The following is a 26535-nucleotide window of genomic DNA, read 5'->3' on the forward strand; positions in this document are numbered from 1 at the left end:
CCCCCATCCACTACCCCTCTGCATTCCCCCCTCCCCTCCCTTCCCCCTCCCCCCTCCCTCTCCTCACCCACTCCCCCCCTCCCCCTCCCCCATTACCCCCTCCCACCCTCTTCCCCCTCCCCACTCCCCCCTACCCTCCATTCCCCCTCCCCCTCCCTCTCCCCCATCCAATCCCCCTCCCCTTCCCCCTCCCTCTCCCCCATCCACTACCCCTCCGCATTCCCCCCTCCCCTCCCTTCTCCCTCCCCCCTCCCCCTCCCCTATCCACTACCCCTCCCCAATCCCCCCTCCCCTCCCTTCCCCCTCCCCCACCCTCTCCTCACCCACTCCCCCCATTACCCCCTCCCACCCTCTTCCCCCTCCCCACTCCCCCCTACCCTCCATTCCCCCTCCCCGCTCCCTCTCCACCATCCACTCCCCCTCCCCTTCCCCCTCCCCCCCCAACTCCATCCCCCTCAACCCCCCTCATCCTCCATCCTCCCCCCCTCCCTCCACCTCCCTCCTCCCGCCCTCCCCCTCCCTCCCTAGGAGATAGATTTAAAGACGTACAGGTATGTAGGTTAATTGGCTGGGCAAATGTAAAAAAATTGTCCCCAGTGGGTGTGGGATAGTGTTAGTGTGCGGGGATCGCTGGGCGGCGCGGACCCGGTGGGCCGAAGGGCCTGTTTCAATAGACAATAGACAATAGGTGCAGGAGGAGGCCATTCGGCCCTTCGAGCCAGCACCGCCATTCAATGTGTTCATGGCTGATCATTCTCAATCAGTACCCCGTTCCTGCCTTCTCCCCATACCCCCTGACTCCGCTATCCTTAAGAGCTCTATCCAGCTCTCTCTTGAATGCATTCAGAGAATTGGCCTCCACTGCCTTCTGAGGCAGAGAATTCCACAGATTCACAACTCTCTGACTGGAAAAGTTTTTCCTCATCTCCGTTCTAAATGGCCCACCCCTTATTCTTAAACTGTGGCCCCTGGTTCTGGACTCCCCCAACATTGGGAACATGTTTCCTGCCTCTAACGTGTCCAACCCCTTAATAATCTTATACGTTTCGATAAGATCTCCTCTCATCCTTCTAAATTCTGCGCTGTATCTCTAAATCTAAATCTAAAAATCTAAACTTTAAAATGTGAATAACTTAAAAAATATAACACCGATTTCAATGAAACTTCTTCCATTAGCACCAAAGGGACGATGGTGAGTAAGGTGGGCCTAAAATTGTCGCGCTGTCCTGTACCGTTTTGGCTGTGGTTCAGGAACAAACAAACAAACATACGAGAGTGTTAGTATATAGATGACTGATTTCAGGAAGTAAAGTTGCATCAGAGGTCAAGCAAATGGCATGAACAACAGAATGGCATGAACAACAGAGGACTTTACTGTTTTGGAACATAGAATAAAAGTCCAGTAAAGATTCAGTCACTTTGTTTCCGTTTGTATCTTTACAATTTTACTTCAGAATAATTCAGGTTAATGACTCTCATCCCGATACTTATACTGAACTGAACACTGTGTATGGAACACAGAGTGCTGGAGTAACTCAGGGGTCAGGCAGCATCTCTGGAGAGCGTGGACAGGTACAAAGTGCTGGAGTAACTCAGCGGGTCAGGCAGCATCTCTGGAGAGCGTGGACAGGTACAAAGTACTGGAGTAACTCAGCAGGTCAGGCAGCATCTCTGGGGGACGTGGAACGGTGAGGTTTTGGGTTGGGACCCGACTTCGGACTGACCGTAGTTTAGTTTAGAGACACAGCGCGGAAACAGGCCCTTCGGCCCACCGAGTCCGCGCCGACCGGCGATCCCCGCTCACTAGCGCTACCCTAAGCACACTGGGGGACAATTTACAATTGTTACCAAGTCAATTAACCTGCAAACCTGCACGTCTTTGGAGCGTGGGAGGAAACCGGAGCGCCCGGGGAAAACCCACGCGGGTCACGGGGAGAACGTACAAACTTCGTGAAGACTGGACTGGTCTGGATTGAACCCGGGTTTCTGGTGCTGTGAGGCAGCAACTCTACCCCCGCGCCACCGTGCAGTTGGAGGGTGGGGGGGGGGAGAGAAAGCTGGAAGGGAGAGGTGGGGTCAGGACAATGTGCGGCTGGATGAGGGTGGTTTTGACTGGAAGATGCGTGGACAAAGGCTGGAGATGTGAAGGAGACAAGAGGGTGACGGAATGGGGTCTCGTTTGAGGTTGCTGCTTCCAATGGCCCTCTGAATTAGGGGTTGCCAACTTCCTCACTCCCAAATAAGGGACAAGGCGACGTCACTGCCCCGCGCCCCACGTGACCTCACCCAGCCAGCGGCCACGTGCTCCCGCTCCACCAATGGCGGCCGCCCGGGCCGGGAGGCGGGTTGCTATGCAACCTCCGTTAGGCGGCGCCCGGGCCTCCAGACCTACACTGTCCGGGCCCACAGTGTCCGGGACTACAGTGTCCGGGCCTAAAGCGCCCCCCAGGCCTACAGTGTCCAGGCCTACAGCGCCCCCCAGGCCTACAGTGTCCAGGCCTACAGTGCGCCCTGGGCCAACAGTGTCTGGGCCTACAGCGCCCTCCCAGGCCTACAGTGTCCAGGCCTACAGCGCCCCCCAGGCCTACAGTGTCCAGGCCTACAGTGCGCCCTGGGCCAACAGTGTCTGGGCCTACAGCGCCCTCCCAGGCCTACAGTGTCTAGGCCTACAGCGCACCCCGGGCCAACAGTGTCTGGGCCTACAGTGCCCTCCCAGGCCTACAGTGTCTAGGCCTACAGCGTCCCCTGGGCCTACAGTCTCCAGGCCCACAGCGCGCACCGGGCCAACAGTGTCCGGGCCTACAGCGCCCCCTGGGCCTAGTGTCCAGGCCAACAGCGCCCCCCGGGCCTAATACGGGACATGTGCGGCCAAACCACTTTAGCCCAATATAGGGGATGTACTACGGGACAGTTGGCAACCCTATTCTGAATGGAAATAAATAGTGCATGACTATTTATTTAGATATAGGGAAAGGTTGAGCAGGCTGGGAATCTATTCCTTGGAGCACAGGAGGACCGGGGTGATCTTATAGAGTTGTACAAACTCATGAGAGAAATAGATCGGGGGTAGATGCACAGAGTCTCTTGCCCAGAGTAGGGGAATCGTGGACAAAAAGGACATGAGTTCAAGGTGAAGGGGAAAAGATTTATTATGAATCTGAGGGGTAACTTTTTCACCCAAAGGGTGGTGGGTGTATGGAACGAGCTGCCAGAGGAGGCGGTTGAGGTAGGGACTATCGCGACGTTTAAGAAACAGTTATTCAGGTACATGGATAGGACCGGTTTGGAGGGATATGGGCCAAGCGCGGGCAGATGGGACTAGTGAGGCTGGGACATGTTGGCCGGTGTGGGGCCGAAGGGCCTGTTTCCACACTGTATCACTCTTTGACATTATGTCCCGGTTTATAAAAAGGTCCTTCACAAAGTCCTTCACAAACACCAGGATAGGAAAGTATAGTTAGCACATCAAATTATAACACTTAAGGTTACTAGTGGCGCAACCATAGACTATAAACAGAAAGAAAGAGCTGCTATATTTAACTTTATCAGAAACATTTTCATTTTGCGTGCAGTTATTGTTATGGTGATGAAGGGCAATAATTATTTTCTTCACTGTAAGTTCCAAGAAGTATGAACAAAATCAGTTTTTCCTGCTAATTTGGCTGCTATTCATCCCAGGCAAGTAGGGCTTGATATGGTTTTGATTTAATTTTACCCTGATGATCTTCAACCAGGGGGCGCAGCGGTAGAGCTGCTGCCTCACAGCGCCGGAGACCCAGGTTCGAATGTGCGGAGTTTGCACGTTCTCCCCGTGGCCCGCCTGGGTTTTCTTCGCCGATGTTACACACAGGAGAGCCCAGGATACAGTAGATGAGGTTGGAGGAGGTGCAAGTGAACCTCTGCCTCACCTGAAAGGACTGTCGGGGTAGGGTTGCCAACTGTCCCGTATTAGCCGGGACATCCCGTATATTGGGCTAAATTGGTTTGTCCCGTACGGGACCGCCCTTGTCCCGTATTAGGCCCGAGGTGCACTGTTGGCCAGGGCATTGTGGGCCCGGACACTGTGGGCCCTGACACTGTGGGCCCGGACACTGTGGGCCCGGACACTGTAGGCCCGGACACTGTGGACCCGGATACTTTGGGTCTGGACACTGTGGACCCGGATACTTTGGGCCCGGACACTGTAGGCTTGGACACTGTAGGCCCGTGAGCTGCTGTAGGCCCGGACACTGTGGGCCCGGACACTGTGGACTCGGACACTGTAGGCCCAGACACTGTGGGCTCGGACACTGTAGGCCCAGACACTGTGGGCCCGGACACTGTGGGCTCGGACACTGTAGGCCCGGGAGCCGCTGTAGGCCCGGACAGTTTAGGCCCGGAGGTCCGGGCGCCGCCAAACGGAGGTTGCATAGCAACCCACCTCCCGGCCCGGGCGGCCGCGATTGGTGGAGCGGGAACACGTGGCCGCTGGCTGGGTGAGGTCACGTGGGGCGCGGGCGGGCGGTGACGTCACCTTTTGTCCCTTATTTGGGAGTGAGGAAGTTGGCAACCCCTATGTCGGGGTCCCTGGACGGAGTCGAGGGAGGAGGTAACGGGACTGGTGTTTTTGTTCACACTGGTGTATAGTGTACAGAACTCTGCTCATTACACAGCGGCAAATATTCAATGTCGCTGCTGAGAATGCAGGGAATTTACAATGCTGACTGGACTGGAACATGTATATCGATGAAGAAAGATAGTGCAGGCGGGCGGGACTGTTTTCGGTGGAATGGGGAAGACTATATTGAGCCAAACACAACGAGTAAGAGGAACTCTGTGCTGGTCAGGCAGCGTCCAGGGAGGGAATCAACAAACAACGTTTCAGTCTTGAGGGCCCAACCCAAAACGTCCATTCCCACCACAGATTTTAGTTCAGTTTATTGTCACGTGTACCGAGGTACAGTGAAAAGCTTCTGTTGCGTGCTGACCAGTCAGCGGAAAGACAATACATCATTACAATGCAGATACATGACAAAGGGAATGATGTTTGGGGCGGCACGGTGGCGCAGCGGTAGAGTTGATGCCTCACAGCGCCGGAGACCCGGGTTCGATCCTGACTACGGGTGCTGTCTGCGCGGAGTTTGCACGTTCTCCCCGAGACCGCGTGGGTTTTCTTTGGTTTCCACCCAACACTCCAAGGAAGTGCAGGTTTGTAGGTTAATTGGCTTGGTAGAAATGTACAGTTGCCCCTCGTGTGTGTATGCAGGATAGTGTTAATGTGCGGGGATCGCTGGTCGGCGCGGGCCCGGTGGGCCGAAGGGCCTGTTTCTCTAAACTAAACTAGTGCAAGATAAAGTCCAGCAAAGTCCGATTAAAGATAGTCTGTCAAGTCAAGTCAAGTCAAGTTTATTTGTCACATACACATACAGGATGTGCAGTGAAATGAAAGTCCACCCACAGTCCAGCAATAGAGCAATAAAAATAAACAATTACACACACAATCACAACACAACACAAAACAAAAAAGAAACATCCATCACAGTGAGTCTCCTCCAGTCCCCTCCTCACTGTGATGGAAGGCCACAATGTCTTTTCTCTTCCCCTGCCGTCTTCTCCCGCGGTCAGGCTGTTGAAGTTGCCACGTTCCAGGCCGCGCTGGACGGTGAAACGGCCGACCCAAGCCCCGCGATCCGGGGAGGGCGAAGACGCTGCCGCTGCACGTCGGGGCTCCCGATGCCGGCCCCCACCCAGGGCAGGGCCTGCCAGCTTCCGACGTCCACGCGGCCCGCGGCCGAAGCCTCCGAAGGCGAGTCGCAGCCGCTCCCGAAGCCTCCGAAGGCAGCCGGCTCCGCAGATGGTAAGTCCGGGCCGCGGGCTCTGCGAACCAGAGCCCCAGGTCGTCCCAGCTGGAGGCCGCCAGCTCCAGGTGTTTGGCCGATGGTAGGCCTCAGCGGAAACGGAGACACCACCCAGAAACAAAGGTCATGTCTCCGTTTGGAAGAGACAATTTTACAGTCCCACCCCTCCCCCCCACACATAGTACACAACCACAAAAAACACTACATCACATCTAAACACTACAATCAAGACCAAAAAACAACATAAAACACAAAGACAGATGGACTGCAGGTAGGCCGCAGCTGCTAAGGCAGCGCAGCACCTAAGTCTGAGAGTCGTCAATGAGGTAGACGGTAGGTCAAGCTGCCTGCCCCCACTGAATTCCTCCAGCACTTTTGCGTTTTACTCAAGATTCAAGCATCTGCTGTCTTGTGGTTCTGAGGTAATTCAGCCGCTTGGCTTTATCCAGCTTTCTTCTCCCCTCCCTAGAATCAGCCTGAAGAAAGGTCCCGACCCGAAAAGGGGCCTTCTGCAGTTGTACAGGGCCCGAGTGAGACCGCACCTGGAGTACTGTGTGCAGTTGTACAGGGCCCGAGTGAGACCGCACCTGGAGTACTGTGTGCAGTTGTACAGGGCCCTAGTGAGACCGCACCTGGAGTACTGTGTGCAGTTGTACAGGGCCCGAGTGAGACCGCACCTGGAGTACTGTGTGCAGTTGTACAGGGCCCGAGTGAGACCGCACCTGGAGTACTGTGTGCAGTTGTACAGGGCCCTAGTGAGACCGCACCTGGAGTACTGTGTGCAGTTGTACAGGGCCCTAGTGAGACCGCACCTGGAGTACTGTGTGCAGTTGTACAGGGCCCTAGTGAGACCGCACCTGGAGTACTGTGTGCAGTTTTGGTCTCCAAATTTGAGGAAGGATATTCTTGCTATTGAGGGCGTGCAGCGTAGGTTTACTAGGTTAATTCCCGGAATGGCGGGACTGTCATATGTTGAAAGACTGGAGCGACTAGGCTTGTTTACACTGGAATTTAGAAGGATGAGAGAAGATCTTATCGAAACGTATAAGATCATTAAGGGGTTGGACACGTTGGAGGCAGGAAACATGTTCCCGATGTTGGGGGAGTCCAGAACAAGGGGCCACAGTTTAAGAATAAGGGGTAGGCCATTTAGAACTGAGATGAGGAAAACTTTTTCAGTCAGAGAGTTGTGAATCTGTGGAATTCTCTGCCTATCTTTAGATAGAGCTCTTAAGGATAGCGGAGTCAGGGGGTACGGGGAGAAGGCAGGAACGGGGTACTGATTGAGAATGATCAGCCATGATCACATTGAATGGCGATGCTGGCTCGAAGGGCCAAATGGCCTCCTCCTGCACCTATTGTCTATTGTCTATTGAAACGTCACCTATCCATGTTCTCCAGAGATGCTGCCTGACCTGCCAAGTTACTCCAGCACTTTCGTCCTTGTGTGTTAGCCAGCATCTGCAGTTGTTTCTTTCTAAACATGAATGGACTGGGGTTCAGCAAATAGAGGATCTATTGCCCTTGGAAGGGTTAAAGATCAAGGTCCAAGATTACAGATCCAAAGTAAATGGTAGATAGAGATGAGGGAAGATTTGAGGCAGTGCAGCGTAGGTTCACGAGGTTAATCCCCGGGATGGCGGGACTGTCATACGAGGAAAGATTGGAAAGACTGGGCTTGTATTCACTGGAATTTAGAAGGATGAGAGCGGATCTTATAGAAACGTATAAAATTATAAAAGGACTGGACAAGCTAGATGCAGGAAAAATGTTCCCAATGTTGGGAGAGTCCAGAACCAGGGGCCACACGGTCTAAGAATAAAGGGGAGGCCATTTAAAACTGAGGTGAGAAAAAACATTTTCACCCAGAGAGTTGTGAATTTGTGGAATTCTCTGCCACAGAGGGCAGTGGAGGCCGATTCACTGGATGAATTTAAAAGACAATAGACAATAGGTGCAGGAAGAAGCACCGAGAACAAAGAGGATCCCGGGCGGGGGAGGGATTGGGGGACACCGAGAACAAAGAGGATCCCGGGCGGGGGAGGGATTGGGGGGCACCGAGAACAAAGAGGATCCCGGCGGGGGAGGGATTGGGGGGCACCGAGAACAAAGAGGGGCCTAGCAGGACTCTGATGAGTACTTAGAGGTGCCAGATACGTGGCAACTCTGTGCGTATTGTGGGCAAAAGCAACGAATTTCAGGTGCGTACAGTAGTAAAATGCCGTTGAGTCTGTACGCTCTCCCCCTGAGTGCCTGGGTTTCCTCCCACATTCCAAAGACGTGCAGGTTTGCGCAGGTTCTGTTAATCGGCCGTCTGTAAAAATTGCCCTCCGGTGTGTGCAGAGAAAGGATGTGAGAGGTGGGCAACGAGGAACTGGTGTGTGAACGTGTGATCGGCGGTCAGCAGGGGGTTCGGTGGGCCGAAGGGCCTGGGCTTCAACGCTGAAAATTTCAATCGTTCAAAGATTTTTAAAAAAAAACAGTACTTGGGCAAAGACTTCAAGTGGCGCGGCGGTAGAGTTGCTGCCTCACAGCGCCAGAGACCCGGGTTTGATCCTGACCACGGGCGCTGTCTGTACGGAGTTTGTACGTTCTCCCCGTGACTGCGTGGGTTTTCCTCCGGGTGCTCCGGTTTCCTCCCATGCTCCAAAGACAGACGGGTTTGTCGGCTAATTGGCTTCGGTAAAATCGTAAATTTCCCTCGTGTGCGTGCGTGGGAAAACGCTGGCCGGCGCGGACTCGGTGGGCCGAAGAGCCTGTTTCCGCGCTGCATCTCTAAACTAAAACTAAACCAAGTCCACAGCCCTCGTGCTGGAAGGCAGGATTAGACTGGATAGGATTAGCGCTATGATAACTAGTGCAGACTCGATGGGCTGAAGGGCCTCTCTCTTCAACGGAACATATCTACGATTCTTATTTTGTGTCTTCAGATGGGGGCGGAGGAAGGAGGAAATGGGTGTGGACAGGAATGGGAGTGAACATTATCCACTAAGATGCACTTTTTTAAGACAATTTTTGTGCTATAAAAAGTATCGGCTACACACCCTGTTTACTTTAGTCCACATATCGGTCTTTCCAAATGGTGCAAGGCTGGAAATGGCACAGGTCCAAAAATTGGACTCACATCCTTGTGGCAGGTCAGAAATAATACAGAGTCGCTGCCTGTCGGCGCCAGAGACCCGGGTTCCATCCTGGCCTCGCATGCTGCCCGTGTGGATGGAGTTTGTACCTTCTGCCCCGTGACTGTGTGGGTTGCCTCCAGGTGCTCCGGTTTCATATCATATCATATCATCATATCATATATATACGGCCGGAAACAGGCCTTTTCGGCCCTCCAAGTCCGTGCCGCCCAGCGATCCCCGCACATTAACACTATCCTACACCCACTAGGGACATTTTTTACATTTACCCAGCCAATTAACCTACATACCTGTACGTCTTTGGAGACGTACCACCCCCCGTCTCGGAGACGTGCGTCTCTGCTGTAAACTGCCCCGAGGACCTCGAGCGTGGAAGTGAAAGTGCGATCGTGATCCCGTAGATATGCCGCACACTGAGTTAGATTTAACTCTCGGGCCTAGCGGAATCAAGGGATAGGGGGGCGAAATCAGGAACGGGGTACCTGGCTCAAACTCCGTACAGACAGCACCCGTGGTTGGGATGGAACCCGGGTCTCCGGCGCTGTGAGGTAGCAACTCTACCGCTGCGCCACCGTGGCCATCTTTTCCCTGGTGCGTCGGAGGCTGAGGAGAGATCTGACAGACGTATGTAACATAGAGAAGCATCGATAGTCAGAACCTTTGTCCCCCAGGGTGGAAATGTCAAAGAATGGAGGGCCCAGCTTTAAGGTGAGAGTTTAGAGGAGATGTGTGGGCACTTTATTTTATTTTATTTTACTCATCTATCCATTTATCTATTCATTCATCTATCTACCAGAGGAGGCAGTTGAGGCTGGGACTATCCCAGCGTTTAAGAAACAGTTAGACAGGCACATGGATAGGACTGGGGTTGGAGGGATATGGACCAAGCGCAGGCAGGTGGGACTAGTGTAGCTGGGACATGTTGGCCAGTGCGGGCAAGTTGGGCCGAAGGGCCTGTTTCAACGTTGTATAACTTTATGACTCTCTGTCCATCTATCTATCTACACAGAGGGTGGGAGTGCCTGGTTAGGTAAATGGAGACAGATGTGTTTAGATTTAGATTTAGAGATACAGCGCGGAAACAGGCCCTTCGGCCCACCGGGTCCGCGCCGCCCAGCGATCCCCGCACACTAACACTATCCTACACCCACTAGGGACAATTTTTTACATTTGCCCAGCCAATTAACCTACATACCTGTACGTCTTTGGAGTGTGGGAGGAAACCGAAGATCTCGGAGAAAAGCCACGCAGGTCACGGGGAGAACGTACAAACTCCGTACAGAAGGCGCCCGTAGTCGGGATCGAACCAGAGCCTCCGGCGCTGCATTCGTTGTGAGGCAGCAACTCTACCGCTGCACCACCATGTTGGTTGTGATTAGGAGCATTTAGAGAGGCACATGGTTATGCAGTGAATGAAGGGATATGGATGGCATGCAGGAGGAGGAGATTCATTTACCACTAGACTCAGTGGACCTTTCGGGTCGAGACCCTTCCTCAGACTGTGAGTCAGTTTAGTTTAGAGATACAGGTTGGTTAAAGGCCCTTCTGCCCATCGAGTCCATGCCGACCGGCGATTGCCCGTACACTAGCACTATCCTACACACACTTAGGGACAAGCTACAATTTGAAATTTTACAGAAGCCAATTAACCTAGAAACCTACTTGCTTTTAGAGTGTGGGAGGAAACCGGAGCACCCGGAGAAAACCCACACGGTCACACGTGGAGAATGTACAAACTCCGTACAGACAGCGCCCGTGTACCATTTGTATACAGAGTGCGTGAGGTTACAGCCCCTGTTCCAGTATCTGAAGGGGCTGCTCCTCAAGTTCTGGCTCCATTTTAGCCCTACGCTTTTAATTTTTGGTCACCCGGTACAGAGGGGGGAGGGTCAGGAGAGAGGAGGGGGTCTCCCTGTCGGTCTGCTCCTGGGCCTGGCCAAGATGGCCATCCGTGGGTCCAGGCAGCGGGCAGTCGACGGCCTCACAGAAGTCGGCTGCCTACCCCTGTTCCGGGCTTACGTCCGTGCCCGCCTGTCCCTGGAGAGGGAACACGCGGTGTCCACGGGGACGCTGGAGGCCTTCCGGGAACGCTGGTCGCCGCGGGGGGTTGAATGTATTGTTGATAGAGATGGCGGGATTTTAATGTGATAATTGTTTAATTTGTAAACTGCCGATACAGGCGGCTTTTGTTTGATCACATTTTGCTTAGTATGTTTGTATGTTTTTCTTTGGAATAAAACTTTTATATATTAAAAAAAAAAAAAAGTGGTCAGGATCGAACCCGGGTCTCGGGCGCTGTGAGGCAGCAACTCTGCCCGCTGCTCCCCCTGGGGATCGTGAATAGGTGACGCTTCGGGTTGGTAACCTTCAAACGTTCCCTGTCCACGTTCCCCAGAGGTGCTGCTTGACCCGCTGAGTTACTCCAGCACTTTGTGTCTTTTTTTGTTTGTAAACCCGCACCTGCAGTTTCTTGTGTCTGCACTCATTCTCTTGAGACTGATTGTAGTGGGGGTGTGGTCTCGACCAGAAACGTCACCCATTCCTTCTCTCCAGAGACCCTGCCTGTCCCGCTGAGTTACTCCAGCACTTTGCGTCTATCGTTAGTTTAGTTCAGAGACACAGCGCGGAAACAGGCCCTTCGGCCCACCGAGTCCGCGCCGACCAGCGATCCCCGTAAACTAGCACTGTCCTACTGTACACACCAGGAACACTTTACAATCTTTGCCCAAGCCAATTAACCTACAAACCTGCACGTCTTTGGGGTGTGGGAAGACATGAGAGCACCTGGAGAAATCACACGTGGTGACAGGGAGAAACATAGAAAATAGGTGCAGGAGTAGGCCATTCGGCCCTTCGAGCCTGTACGCACCGCCATTCAATATGATCATGGCTGATCATCCAACTCAGTATCCCGTACCTGCCTTCTCTCCATACCCCCTGATCCCTTTAGCCACAAGGGCCACATCTAACTCCCTCTTAAATATAGCCAATGAACTGGCCTCAACTACCTTCTGTGGCAGAGAATTCCACAGATTCACCACTCTCTGTGTGAAAAAAAACTTTCTCATCTCGGTCCTAAAAGACTTCCCCCTTATCCTTAAACTGTGACCCCTTGTTCTGGACTTCCCCAACATCGGGAACAATCTTCCTGCATCTAGCCTGTCCAACCCCTTAAGAATTTTGTAAGTTTCTATAAGATCCTACAAACTCCGTACAGACAGTACCCGTAGTCGGGATCGAACCCGGGTCTCTGGCGCTGTGAGGCAGCAACTCTACCGCTGCACCTTCAAATCATTTTAAAAAGTGTACTTTCCAACTGAAGGTGGTCCAAGCAATGGTCTCCAATAAAGGATGGTGTTCGTAGAATTCTCAGTTTCATTCAGCCCCTGTGTAGCCTTTTGTTTCCGTCGTCTTTAACTATTAAAGCTCTAAACCTTTTAGACTTCTTCCTCCCAACTCCCGAATCTCTCTCAAACTTTAAAGGGGCCTGAGCGACGAACAAAAGTGCCAAAATGATGGGGACCATTCAGCCCGTCGACCCTGTTCCGTCATCAATTAGATCAGTGCTTCTTAAAGCACTGGGTATTTATTTCACAAAATGCTGGAGTAACTCAGCAGGTCAGGCAGCATCTCGGGAGAGAAGGAATGGGTGACGTTTCGGGTCGAGACCCTTCTTCAGACTTTATACCACTTAAAGCACTGAGTGAATGGTTCACCCAGGGTGAATGGCTTAATATATAGAAAATTATACACAAGGGAGAATAAGATGAAAATCACCACAAAAAAACAGGACATTTAGTCGAGGTTGAATGAAATTTTGTGCTAAAGACATTTGAGGGCGTGCAACGTAGGTTCACTAGGTTAATTCCTGGAATGGCAGGACTATCCTATTTTGAAAGACTGGAGCGACTAGGCTTGTAGATGCTGGAATTTAGAAGGATGAGAGGGGATCTTATCGAAACGTATAAGATTATTAAGAGATTGGACACGCTAGAGGCAGGAAACATGTTCCTGATGTTGGGGGAATCCAGAACCAGGGGCCACAGTTTAAGAATAAGGGGTAGGCCATTTAGAACGGAGATGAGGAAAAGCTTTTCGACTCATTAGAGAGTTGTAAATCTGTGGAATTCTCTGCCTCAGAAGGCAGTGGAGGCCAATTCTCTGAATGCTTTCAAGAGAGAGCTAGATAGAGCTCTTAATGATAGCGGAGTCAGGGGGTATGGGGAGAAGGCAGGAACGGGGTACTGATTGTGGATGATCAGCCATGACCACGGTGAATGGTGGTGCTGGCTCGAAGGGCCGAATGGCCTCCTCCTGCACCTATTGTCTATTGTCTATTGACTCAAGGGTGAATGAGTTTAAGAAGCACTGAATTAGATCACTGAATTAGAGCTTTGTTCATCTTGTCCCCACTCCAAATATACACCGATCAGCCAAAACATTATGACCACTGACAGGCGAAGTGAATAACATTGATGATCTTGTTACAATGGCGCCTGTCAAGGGGTGGGATATATTAGGCAGCAAGTGAACAGTCAGTTCTTGAAGTTGACGTGTTGGATGCAGGAGAAATGGGCAGGAGTAAAGACCTGAGCGACTTTGACAAGGGCCAAATTGTTATGGCCAGACGACTGGGTCAGAGCATCTCTGAAACGGCAAGGCTTGTGGGGTGCCTTTCCCTCTCAACCCCATTCTCCTGCCTTCTCCCCTGTATCCCCCCCCCTCCTACTAAGAATAAAGGGGAGGCCGTTTAAAACTGAGGTGAGAAAAAAACGTTTCCACCCAGAGAGTTGTGAACTTGTGGAATTCTCCGCCACAGAGGGCAGTGGAGGCCAATTCACTGGATGAATTTAAAAGAGAGTTAGATAGAGCTCTAGGGGGCTAGTGGAATCAAGGGATATGGGGAGAAGGCAGGCACGGGTTGCTGATTGTGGATGATCAGCCATGATCACGATGAATGGCGGCGCTGGCTCGAAGGGCCGAATGGCCTCCTCCTGCACCTATGTTCTATGTGTCTATGTTTCTATGATTTATTTAAAACGAATGTTTGTGCTTCTTATTCCCAAAATGGCACAGAATATGACCATCCACTCTCCCTGTAACCTTTTCCTTCCTCTGTCTTCTCACACTTACAACTCCCTCGCCTGACTTTGCTCCCATAAATTCACTCGGTGAGACCCTGGGTTAGTGTGTCTCTGTTACCCAGACATTACAACAAGCCCAACGGACTGTCACTTCCACTGTCATCAGGTTTAGAGCACTGAGCGGAAATAGGCCCTTCGGCCGCCCAGCGACCCCCTCATGCTAACACCATCCTATGGAAACTATGGGTGTCAGGGGTTATGCGGAGAAGGCAGGAGAATGGAGTTGAGAAATGAGAATCTCTGTAAAATTCTTAAGGGATTGGACAGGCTAGATGCAGGTAAAATGTTCCCCAATGTTGGGGGGGGGGGGGGAGTCCAGAACCAGGGGTTACACAGTTTAAGAATAAGGGGTAGGCCGTTTAGGACTGAGATGAGGAAAAACTTTTTCACCCAGAGAGTTGTGAATCTGTGGAATTCTCTGCCACAGAGGGCAGTGGAGGCCAATTCACTGGATGTATTCAAGGGAGAGTTAGATAGAGCTCTTAGAGCTAAGGGAATCAAGCGATATGGGGAGAAAGCAGCAACGGGGTACAGATTCTGGCCATGATCATATTGAACGGCGGTGCTGGCTCGAAGGGCTGAATGGCCTCCTCCTGCACCCATTTCTATGTTTCTATCCTACACACACACACACACACACACTAGGGTCAATTTACAATTACACCAAGCCAATTAACCTTCAAACCTTCACGTCGTTGGAGCGTGGGAGGAAACCGGAGCACCCGGAGAAAACCCACGGGGAGAACGTGCAAACTCCGCACAGACAGCACCCAGAATCGGGATGGAACCTGGGTCTCTGGCGCTGTAAGGCAGCAACTCTACCGCTGCGCCACCGTGCCGCCCCGCCACGGTACTTTAAAGCCAGTCTCTCCTCTCAAAGGGCCGAATACAATTTGTGCTTTAACCCCTAAGTGTGCTTCATGAGGCTTGTGCTGGTCAATAGTGGCTCGGCGGCGCAGCGTGGAGGGTCTTTGGGGGCTGTGGGAGGAAACAGAGGCACCGGGGGTAAATACACAAGGGAGAAGGTACAGACCCCGTACAGACGGCACCCGCGGTCGGGATGGAACCCGGGTCTCCAGCGCTGTGAGGCAGCGACTCTGCCACCGTGCCCTTGAAGTCTCGGCCTAAGTACTGTTCTTTTTCTTCTTCTTTGAACGATTGAAGTTCTCAGGCCCACCGAACCCATCGGTGGCCCGCTCACACGGGCAGTTCCGCCTTACCCGCTGCGCCACCTGGCGACTACAGGCCCGAGAGTGAGTCGAGAGACTGGAAGCGCTCGGCCGGCTTGGCGCCCGGCGGGTTGCCGGGCTTCGAGGAGCTCCGCTTGCGCAGGGCGCCCGGCGGCAGCGGCTGGGGCCTGTCGTGGCGGCGGTCCCCGGCACGCTCACGCTCCTCGGCGCTGTGCGGCGGCATGTTGGTCTTCACCGTGTTGCCGAACTTGGAGTAGTCGACGGAGTAGCGCCCCTCCTCCTCGGTCACGATGGGCACGAAGCGGTGGCCCCACAGGATCTCGTCCGGCAGGTAGGAGGTGCGGGCCTGGGTGGTGATGCCCGTGGTCTCCACCACCCCCTCCAGCAGCACCACCACCTCCAGGTCGGCCTGCTGCAGGCCCGACTCGGACACAGAGTAGAGCGGGCTGCCGCGGTCGATGGTGTGGCTGATGATGAGCGGCGACACCAGGAAGATGCCGTTGGTGGGCACCGGGTTCTCCACCCGCACCTCGATCTGGGAGATGGGCAGCACCTCGCCCTCGCGGGTGGTGGTCCGGGTGACCAGCAGCATGCGGATGGTGGCGCTGATGATCATGCTCTTGCGCAGGTCTCCCAGGCGGAACATCAGTCGGGGCAGGCCGTCCCGCAGTGCCACCACCGCGTGCCGGCTGAAGATGAGGGTCTCCGCCCGCCGGTTGGCCTGGGCGGTCTTCATGAAGATGCAGCCCAGCATGACCGCGTTGACGATCAGCCCCGTGATGTTCTGGACGATCAGGGTCAAGATGGCCGCCGGGCACTGCTCCGTCACCATGCGGCCGCCGAAGCCGATGGTCACCTGCACCTCGATGGAGAAGAGGAAGGCGGAGGTGAAGCTGTGGATGCTGGTGATGCAAGGCACCACCCCGACACGCCCGGGGTCCAGGTCCCCGTGGGCGAAGGCGATCAGCCACCACAGCATGGCGAACACCATCCAGCTGCACAGGAAGGACATGGTGAAGATGACCAGCGTGTGGCGCCACTTCAGGTCCACCAGGGTGGTGAAGACGTCCTGCAGGAAGCGGCCCTGCTCGCGGATGTTCTTGTGGGCCACGTTGCAGGCCCCGTTCTTGGAGATGAAGCGCGCCCTGCTGGCCCGGGCCCGGTATCGCGGCTGCGTCAGGCAGTCGTCCTCCACCAGCCTGGTCAGCAGGTACTTCTCCGCCAGGACTCCCTTCCTCGCCAGCATCGCGCCCCCGGAGTGCACAGCCACCTGCGGGGACCGTTCACAAACGCGGTCAGCCTCGTATACCCCAAACAGAACCGCGCCCCGGAGAGCATCGCTCAACTACCGTCTAAAGTATCGCAAGGCGCCGGAGTAACTCAGCGGGTCGGGCAGCATCTCTGGAGAGAAGGAATGGGTGACGTTTCGGGTCGAGACCCTTCTTCCACCATCTACCTCTTTGGTGACCCTCGGACTATCATCGATCAGGGTTCACCTTGCACTAAACGCCATTCCCTTATCATGTATCTATACACTGTCTGAAGAACGCCATTCCCTTATCATTTATCTATACACTGTCTCGACCCGAAACGTCACCCATTCCTTCTCTCCGGAGATGCTGCCTGACCTGCTGAGTTACTCCGGCTTTTCGCGATACCTTCGATTTGTACCAGCACCTGCAGTTTTTTTTCCTACACTGTAAATGTGTTTAGTTTAGTTTCGTTTAGATACAGCGCGGAAACAGGCCCTTTCGGCCCACCGGGTCCGCGCCGCCCAGCGATCCCCGCACATTGACACCATCCTACGCCCGCTAGGGACATTTTTTACATTTACCAAGCCTGTACGTCTTTGGAGTGTGGGAGGAAACCGGAGATCTCGGAGAAAACCCACGCAGGTCACGGGGAGAACGTACAAACTCCGTACAGACGGCGCCCGTAGTCGGGATCGAACTCGGGTCTCCGGCGCTGCATTCGCTGTAAGGCAGCAACTCTACCGCAGCTCCACCGTGCCGCGCCTATGAACCATCCTATCGCAACCAGAGAGCAGTGCTGAACTACCATCTACCTCATTGGTGACCCTCGGACTATCCTCGATCAGGCTTTACCTTGCACTAAACGCCATTCCCTTATCATGTATCTCTGCGCTGCAAATGTATTGATTGCAATCATGTATCAGAGATGCTGCCTGACCCACTGAGTTACTCCAGCACTTTGTGTCTTTTGTGTATTAACCAGCATCTGCAGTTCCTCCTGTGGCTTTATCTCTGCACTGTGGACGGCTTTTCTTCGGCTTAATAGCACATAAACAAAAGCTTTTCACTGTACCCAGGTACTTCCATGTCATTTAACTCACAGAAGGTCGACACTAAAAGCTGGAGTAACTCAGCGGGTCAGGCAGCATCTCTGGAGAGAAGGAATGGGTGACGTTTCAGGTCGAGACCCTTCTTCAGACTTTAACTTGGAGAGATAGTTTAGTGTTTTAATACCTGGCTCTGTTCTATCAAACACTGGGGTGGAGGAGGGGCGGCACGGTGGCGCAGCGGTAGAGTTGCTGCCTTACAGCCAGAGACCCCGGTTCGATCCCGACGACGGGCGCCGTCTGTACGGAGTTTGTACGTTCTCCCCGTGACCTGCGTCTCTGTTCTCCGAGATTTTCGGTTTCCTCCCACACTCCAAAGACGTGCAGGTTTGTACGTTAATTCCTGGGCCTGTACTCTCTGGAGTTTAGAAGGATGAGGGGGGGACCTCATTGAAACGTACAGAATAGCGAAAGGCCTGGATAGAGTGGATGTGGAGAGGATGTTTCCACCAGTGGGAGAGTCTCGGACCAGAGGGCACAGCCTGAGAATTAAAGGACGTTCTTTTAGGAAGGAGATGAGGAGGAATTTCTTTAGCCAGAGGGTGGTGAATCTGTGGAATTCATTGCCACAGAAGGCTGTGGAGGCCAAGTCAGTGGATATTTTTAAGGCAGAGATGGATAGATTCTTGATTAGTGCGGGTGTCAGGGGTTATGGGGAGAAGGCAGGAGAATGGGGTTAGGAGGGAGAGATAGATCAGCTGTGATTGAATGGCGGAGTAGACTTGATGGGCCGAGTGGCCTAATTCTGCTCCTATCACTTATGATCTTGTGAAAGACAATAGACAATAGACAACAGGTGCAGGAGGAGGCCATTCGGCCCTTCGAGCCAGAACCACCATTCAATGTGATCATGGCTGATCATTCTCAATCAGTACCCCGTTCCTGCCTTCTCCCCATACCCCCTCACTCCGCTATCCTTAAGAGCTCTATCCAGCTCTCTCTTGAAAGCATCCAACGAACTGGCCTCCACTGCCTTCTGAGGCAGAGAATTCCACACCTTCACCACTCTCTGACTGAAAAAGTTCTTCCTCATCTCCGTTCTAAATGGCCTACCCCTTATTCTTAAACTGTGGCCCCTTGTTCTGGACTCCCCCAACATTGGGAACATGTTTCCTGCCTCTAATGTGTCCAATCCCCTAATTATCTTATATGTTTCAATAAGATCCCCCCTCATCCTTGTAAATTCCAGTGTATACAAGCCTAATCGCTCCAGCCTTTCAACATACAACAGTCCCGCCATTCCGGGAATTGACCTAGTGAACCTACGCTGCACGCCCTCCATAGCAAGAATATCCTTCCTCAAATTTGGAGACCAAAACTGCACACAGTACTCCAGGTGCGGTGTATGTGTGAATTGTCCCAAGGGTGTGTAGGATTGTGTTGGTGTGCGGGGATCGCTGGTCGGTGCGGACTCGGTGGGCCGAAGGGCCTGTTTCCGTGCTGTATCTCTAAACTAAACTGAACATTGGAGGGATGGGGAACTAATGAATGAATAACCAAACAGGAAAAACAAAAAGTCTAAAATATTGAATGAAAGTTACAGCATCGAACAGGCCCTTTGGACCACCGAGTCCAAGCTGATCACCCGTTCACACTAATAATAATAATAATAATGCATTTTATTTATATAGCGCTTTTCATATACTCAAAGATGCTTTACAGAGATTTAGAGAACATAGGGAAATGAATAAATAGATAAATAAGTAAATAAGTAAACGAACATAGAAAGGAGACAGAAGGTGAGGTGACCTTCAGTGGTTGAAGGCAGTGCTGAACAGGTGAGACTTCAGCGATGTTTTGAATGTGGTGAGTGTGGAGGAGTCTCTGACGGTTTGGGGTAGTGAGTTCCATAGGGTGGGAGCAGCGATGGAGAAAGCCCTGTCCCCCCAGGATCTGAGTTTGGTCCGGATGTGGGGGGATAGGAGATTGGCAGCGGCAGAGCGGAGGGTGCAGGTGGGAGTGTGCCTGTGGAGGAGGTCGGTCAGGTAGGATGGGGCCAGGTTATGGAGGGCTTTGTAGGTCATGAGGAGGATTTTGTACTGGATTCTCTGGGGGATGGGGAGCCAGTGGAGTTTGTAAAGGACTAGTCCTGTGCTATCCCGCTCCCTACACACAAGGGAACAATTTACACCGGGCCAATTAACCTACAAACCCGCACGCCTTTGGAGTGTGGGAGGAAACCGGAGCACCCGGAGGAAGCCCACGCAGTCACGGGGAGTGCGTGCACGCTCCACTCAGACGGCAACCGCGGTCAGGATGGCACCCGGGTCTCTGGCGCTGTGAGGCAGCAACTCTACCAACTGTGCCACCCTGCCGCCGGGTGCAGAGGGAGTGGACAGACAACGCCTCCAGCTGGGACCCTTCTTCAGACTGACAATAGACAATAGGTGCAGGAGGAGGCCATTCGGCCCTTCGAGCCAGCACCGCCATTCAATGTGATCATGGCTCTTCTTTTCCAGCTTTCTCCCACATATTCCATCAGTCAGTTGGTGGAGTCCAGAACCAGGGGCCACACGGTTTAAGAATAAGGGGTCGGCCATTTAGAACGGAGATGAGGAAAAACTTTTTTCAGTCAGAGAGTTGTGAATCTGTGGAATTCTCTGCCTCAGAGGGCAGTGGAGGCCAATTCTCTGAATGCATGGCTGATCATTCTCAATCAGTACCCCGTTCCTGCCTTCTCCCCATATCCCCTGACTCCGCGATCCTCTCTTGAATGCATTCAGTTACTCCAGATTTTCTGACCCTATCTTTGATTTAAACCAGCATCCGCAGTTCCTTCCCACTAGGGGATCGCCAACCGTCCCGTATTAGCCGGGACATCCCGTATTTTGGGCTAAATTCGTTTTTTCCCGTACGTACGGGACCGCCCTTGTCCCGCGTTAGTAGGGTTGCCAACTTCCTCGCTCCCAAATAAGGGACAGAGGGTGACGTCACCGCCCCGCGCCCCCACGTGACCTCACCCAGCCAGCGGCCCACGCGCTCCCTCTCCACCAATGGCAGACGCCATTGGTGGAGCGGGAGCACGTGGCCACGTGGCCGCTGGCTGGGTGAGGTCACGTGGGGCGGTGACGTCACCCTTTGTCCCGTATTTGGGAGTGAGGAAGTTGGCAACCCTTGCTTTCCCTCTCTCCCTCTCTCCATCCCTCCTCCTTCCCAGTTCCCCCACCAGTCTTACTGTCTCCGACTACAGTTTTATCGGAACTGAAGAAGGGTCTCGACCCGAAACGTCACCCATTCCTTCTCTCCAGAGGTGCAGCCTGTCCCGCTGAGTTACTCCAGCTTTTGGTGTGTCTCCACAGTTTATCTCCATTTGCTTTGCTGTTACCTTCCACCAGCTAACAATGATCCATTCTACATTTTCCTTGATCTGGATTCATTCAGTCCTGTTTCTCACACCTTACACTATGTACCTCCCTCCCCCCCCCGGGCACTTTCCCCTGCAACCGCACGAGATGCAACCCCCCTCAACTCCATCCAAGGACCCAAACAGTCTTTCCAGGTGAGACAAAGGTTCACCTGCACCTCCTCCAACCTCATCTATTGCATCCGCTGCTCCAGATGTCAACTTATTTACATCGGCGAAACCAAGCGCAGGCTCGGCGATCGCTTCGCTCAACACCTGTGCTCGGCCAAACTGATCTCCCGGTGGCCGAGCACTTCAATTCCCCCTCCCATTCCCAGTCTGACCTTTCTGTCATGGGCCTCCTCCAGTGCCATAGTGAGGCCCACCGGAAATTGGAGGAACAGCACCTCATATTTCGCTTGGGCAGCTTGTAGCCCAGCGGTATGAACATCGACTTCTCCAACTTTAGATAGTTCCTCTGTCCCTCTCTTCCCCTCCCCCTTCCCAGTTCTCCCTCTATCTTCCTGTCTCCACCTATATCCTTCCTTTGTCCCGCCCCCCTGACATCAGTCTGAAGAAGGGTCTCGACCCGAAACGTCACCCATTCCTTCTCTCCAGAGATGCTGCCTGACCTGCTGAGTTACTCCAGCGTTTTCTGTCTGTCTCGTAGTTCCCTTCTAACAGGTCGCGGCTGTTTTTCCATGTATGCTCCTTGCTGTCGAGAGGTCTCATTTTAGGGCCTGTAGATGACTCCCGCCTGTAACCCCTTTGCCCCGCTATTCAAGATCTCAACTCTAACCCATCCGACCATCCACCGTGTGTAAACATAGAAAATAGGTGCAGGAGGAGGCCGTTCGGCCCTTCGAGCCAGCACCGTCATTCATTGTGATCATGGCTGATCGTCCACAATCACTAACCCGTGCCTGCCTTCTCCCCATATCCCTTGATTCCACTAGCCCCTCGAGCTCAATCTGAGAATTGGCCTCCACTGCCCTCTGTGGCAGAGAATTCCACAAATTCACAACTCTCTGGCTGGAAAACTTTGTCTCATCTCAGTTTTAAATGGCCTCCCCTTTATTCTTAGACTGTGTGTGGCCCCTGGTTCTGGACTCCCCCAACATTGGGAACATTTTTCTTGCACCTAGCTTGTCCAGTCCTTTTATGATGTTATACGTTTCTATAAGATCCCTTCTCACCCTTCTAAATTCCAGTGAATACAAGCCCAGTCTTTCCAATCTTTCCTCATATGGCAGTAAGAAGGAACAGCAGATGCCGGTTTACACCGGGCCTTGCCGGATTATCCGTTGTGCCAGACCAACAGAAGTCCGCTGGTGGGAGAGTCTAGGACCAGAGGTCACAGCCTCAGAATTAAAGGGCGCTCTCTCAGAAAGGAGGTGAGGAGGAGCTTCTTTAGTCAGAGGGTGGTTAATCTGTGGAACTCATTGCCACATAGGGTTGCCAACTTCCTCGCTCCCAAATAAGGGACAAAGGGTGACGTCACCTCCTCGCACACCACGTGACCTCACCCAGCCAGCAGCCATGTGCTCCCACTCCACCAATGGCGGCCATCTGGGCCGGGAGGCGGGTTGCTACGCAACCTCCGTTAGGCGGTGCCCGGGCCACCGGGCCTACAGTGTCCGGGCCTACGCTGTCTGGGCCTACAGTGTCCGGAGCTAAAATGTCGGAAACCTAGAGTGTCAGGGCCTAAACTGTCGGGGCCTACAGCACGGGGCCTACAGTGTCCGGGCCTACAGCGCCCCCCGGGCCTAATAGGGGGCAAGGGCGGTCCCATACGGGACAAACCAATTTCGCCCAAAATACGGGATGTCCCGGCTAATACGGGACAGTTGGCAACCCTATTGCCACAGAGGGGTGGGGAGGCCAAGTCAGTGGATAATTTTAAGGCAGAGAAAGACAAATTCCTGATTAGAACGGGTGTCAGGCATTATGGGGAGAAGGCAGGAAAATGGGATTAGGAGGCAGAGATCAGCCATGATTGAATGGCGGAGTAGACTCGATGGGCCGAATTGCCTCATTCCTCCTGGAACATGTGAACATGTCAAGGCCTCCGAGAGGAGTCCAACGGTACCGGAACTTTCCGCCTAGGCCGCCGGGGCGCGGGGAGGGGGGGGCAAGATACCGGCCCTCAAAGTTGGCCTCAGATGTCGGCTATGGGAAACATAGAAAATTAAACGTAGGAAATTGAACATAGGAAATAGGTGCAGGAGGAGACCATTTGGCCCTTCGAGCCAGCACAGCAAATCTGCCGGGCTGGAGATCCCGAGCCCCGGCCGCAAAGGGAGGCAAATCCGACCCGCCGATCGGCAGCGGAGGTCCCGGTGAGGTCGAGATCGGCCGCCTAACCCGGACTGGGCACTGCTTTTTCGGGGGTACTTCTGTGGGGGGGATTTCAAGCGCGCTCCGGCAATTTTGTCCGGATTAAAGGAGTTGCCGGAAAATCGGTGGTGGGCCGGAATAATCTGAACCTCCACCTCAAAGAGATCAAACGGACACCATGACTAATCGCACGGGTCAAGCAGAACCCGAGACCCATCCGTCTAGAGTTGCCAACTGTCCCGTATTAGCCGGGACATCCCGTGTTTTGGGCTAAATTGGCTTGTCCCGTACGTACGGGACCGCCCTTGTCCCGTATTAGTAGGGTTGCCAACTTCCTCGCTTCCAAATACGGGACAAAGGGTGACGTCACCGCCCCTCCGCGCGCCCCACGTGACCTCACCCAGCCGGCGGCCACGTGCTCCTGGCCCGGGCGGCCGCCATTGGTGGAGCGGGAGCACGTGAGGTCACGTGGGCCACGAGGGCGTTGACGTTACCCTTTGTCCTGTATTTGGGAGTGAGGAAGTTGGCAACCCTACATCTGTTGCCCATCAAACATAGAGGACCACCCGGTGGGTGTCACATTTGTTATCCTAAAAATACTGTCCTAACAACAGGAAAGGTCAGACCAGGCTTGAAAATAGCTCAAGGGTACAGCGAAAATAATTAGCGTCCTCTCCACTCTAATTTGGTTCATTGTCCCGTGTACCGAGGTACAGTGAAAAGCTTTTGTTGCGTTTTAACCAGCCAGCGCAAAGACCGCACATGATTACAATCGAGCCATTTGCAGTGTAGAGACGATACATGATAGGGGAATAATGTTTAGTGCAAGGTCCGATCAAAGATAGCCCAAGGGTTACAAAATGAGGTCGTTCAGGGCTGTGTAGGAAGGTATGGGGAGAAGGCAGGAACGGGGTACTGATTGAGAATGATCAGCCATGATCACATTGAATGGCGGTGTGTACAGGCTCGAAGGGCCGAATGGCCTCCTCCTGCACCTATTGTCTATTGTCTATTGTTTGTCGGTTAATTGGCTTGGTATAAGTGCAACTTGTCCGTAGTTTGCGTAGGATAGCGTTAGTGTGCGGGGATGGCTGGACAGTGCGGACTGGATGGGCCGAAGGGCCTGTTTCCGCGCCTTATCTCTAAGGTAGCAACTCTACCGCTGCGCCACCGTGCTGCCCGCATGTTTACAAACTCAAAGAGCGGCACAGGGGAAGTAGGGTCTCGACCTGAAACGTCAGCCATTCCTTCTCTCCAGAGATGCTGCCTGTCCCGCTGAGTTACATAGAAACATAGAAACATAAAAATTCCAGCCACAGAAGGCAGTGGAGGCCAATTCACTGGATGTTTTCGAGAGAGAGTTAGATTTAGCTCTTAGGGTTAACGGAATCAAGGGATATGGGGAGAAAGCAGGAATGGGGTACTGATTGTGGATGATCAGCCATGATCATATTGAATGGTGGTGCTGGCTCAAAGGGCCGAATGGCCTACTCCTGCACCTATTTTCGATATTTCACATTAGCTACCCACCTCAAATCTGTTTTCTGTGGACTGTCCAGAATTTCCTCACTGTGTGTGGAGGTTTCCTGGCCTGTGTTTCCTCTGTACCGAAGATAGACACAAAAAGCCGGACATTCTTGCCATAGAGGGAGTACAGAGAAGGTTCACCAGATTGATTCCTGGGATGGCAGGACTTTCATATGAAGAAAGACTGGATAGACTCGGCTTGTACTCGCTGGAATTTAGAAGATTGAGGGGGGATCTTATAGAAACTTACAAAATTCTTAAGGGGTTGGACAGGCTAGATGCAGGAAGATTGTTCCCGATGTTGCAGAACAAGGGGTCACAGTTTAAGGATAAGGGGGATGTCTTTTAGGACCGAGATGAGAACGGTTTTTTTCACACAGAGTGGTGAATCTGTGGAATTCTCTGCCACAGAAGGTAGTTGAGGCCAGTTCATTGGCTATATTTAAGAGGGAGTTAGATGTGGCCCTTGTGGCTAAAGGGATCAGGGGTATGGAGAGAAGGCAGGTACGGGATACTGAGTTGGATGATCAGCCATGATCATATTGAATGGCGGTGCGTACAGGCTCGAAGGGCCGAATGGCCTACTCCTGCACCTATTTTCGATGTTTCTATGTTTCTATGTGGCAGAGAATTCCACAGATTCACAACCGAAAAAGTTTCTCCTCATCTCAGTCCTAAAATGGCCGCCCCCTTATTTTTGAACTGTGTGTGGCCCCTGGTTCTGGACTCCCCCAACATGGGGAACGTTTTTCCTGCATCTAGCCTGTCCAATCCCTTAAGATGGAGAAGCTAGCTCCTGGAGAAGAAAAATAGAGGCAAAATAAACAAAAGAAAATAACAAAGTTGAAAATTAACTTTGAATGCCATTTGAATTTTAACATGGTAGCTTCTGCAAAGTCAGGTTTTAGTGCAAGTGAGCTGCATTCTTAATACACCCATCGTCAAATCAAGACGGAGGTTGTGCAGGAAGGAACTGCAGGTGCTGGTCGACACCGAAGAAAGACACAAAACGCCGGAGTAACTCAGCGGGGGGCAGGCAGCATCTCTGGAGAGAACGAAGGGAATGGGGTGACGTTTTCGGGGGGTCGAAACTGAGAGTCGGGGGAGAGGGGGAGACACGAGAGAGATGGGGAGGGTAAGGTGTGAAAACGGGAGGTCTAAGGGGACGAGGGTCAAGGAGAATGTAGCGTGGATCGTCATTAGCTGGGGGAGGGCGACAATCAGGCACACAATGTCACGCAGAAGGTGCCTGGTACAAAATTCATTTTGATTTTTTTCCTTGCACTAATTTCTCACGCGCCGTATTTCAATGAAACCATCACTGACCTCAAAGACTGTGTGTCGATGCACTTAATCTCATCGATGAGGTTTCTTGCATTAATTCTGCATCGCTCACCTTTCAAAGACTATCTGTCCTTTCTCTCTCTCTCTACCTCTCTCTAAATATATATATCCCTCTCTCTATTTCTCTCTCCCAATCTCTCTCTATCTTTCTCTCTCTCTCTATCAATAGCCCTCTCTCTCTCTCTCTCTCTCTCTCTCTCTCTCTCTCTCTCTCTCTCTCTCTCTCTCTCTCTCTCTCTCTCTCTCTCTCTCTCTCTCTCTCTCTCTCTCTCTCTCTCTCTCTCTCTCTCTCTCTCTCTCTCTCCTCTCTCTCT

General features: G+C 52.9%; 2 protein-coding genes across 2 annotated transcripts in view; both read right to left on the bottom strand.

Moving 5' to 3' along the window:
- The window catches only part of LOC144611540 (ras-related protein R-Ras2-like), a 102887-nt gene extending 87580 nt beyond the window's left edge, over nt 1-15307 (bottom strand). Inside the window, exon 1 of the mRNA XM_078430685.1 lies at nt 15155-15307. Within this exon, the coding sequence (XP_078286811.1) occupies nt 15155-15307 (153 nt within the window). The remainder of the gene's footprint in view (nt 1-15154) is intronic.
- Nucleotides 15308-15360: 53 nt separating this feature from the next.
- LOC144611539 (ATP-sensitive inward rectifier potassium channel 11-like) lies at nt 15361-26318 on the bottom strand. The gene is made up of 2 exons (XM_078430684.1): nt 26204-26318; nt 15361-16581 (listed from the first exon to the last, which is right to left on the bottom strand). Exon 2 carries the CDS (start codon nt 16555-16557, stop codon nt 15361-15363), a length of 1197 nt encoding a protein of 398 aa, XP_078286810.1. The 5' UTR covers nt 16558-16581; nt 26204-26318.
- Nucleotides 26319-26535: the final 217 nt, after the last annotated feature.

Source organism: Rhinoraja longicauda, chromosome 40 (genome assembly GCF_053455715.1).
Source record: "Rhinoraja longicauda isolate Sanriku21f chromosome 40, sRhiLon1.1, whole genome shotgun sequence".
Lineage (NCBI taxonomy): Eukaryota > Metazoa > Chordata > Chondrichthyes > Rajiformes > Arhynchobatidae > Rhinoraja > Rhinoraja longicauda.

What these genes read in the sequence shown, in the direction of transcription:
- LOC144611539 (XM_078430684.1), bottom strand. Translation starts at nt 16,557, where the DNA reads ATGCTGGCGAGGAAGGGAGTCCTGGCGGAGAAGTACCTGCTGACCAGG.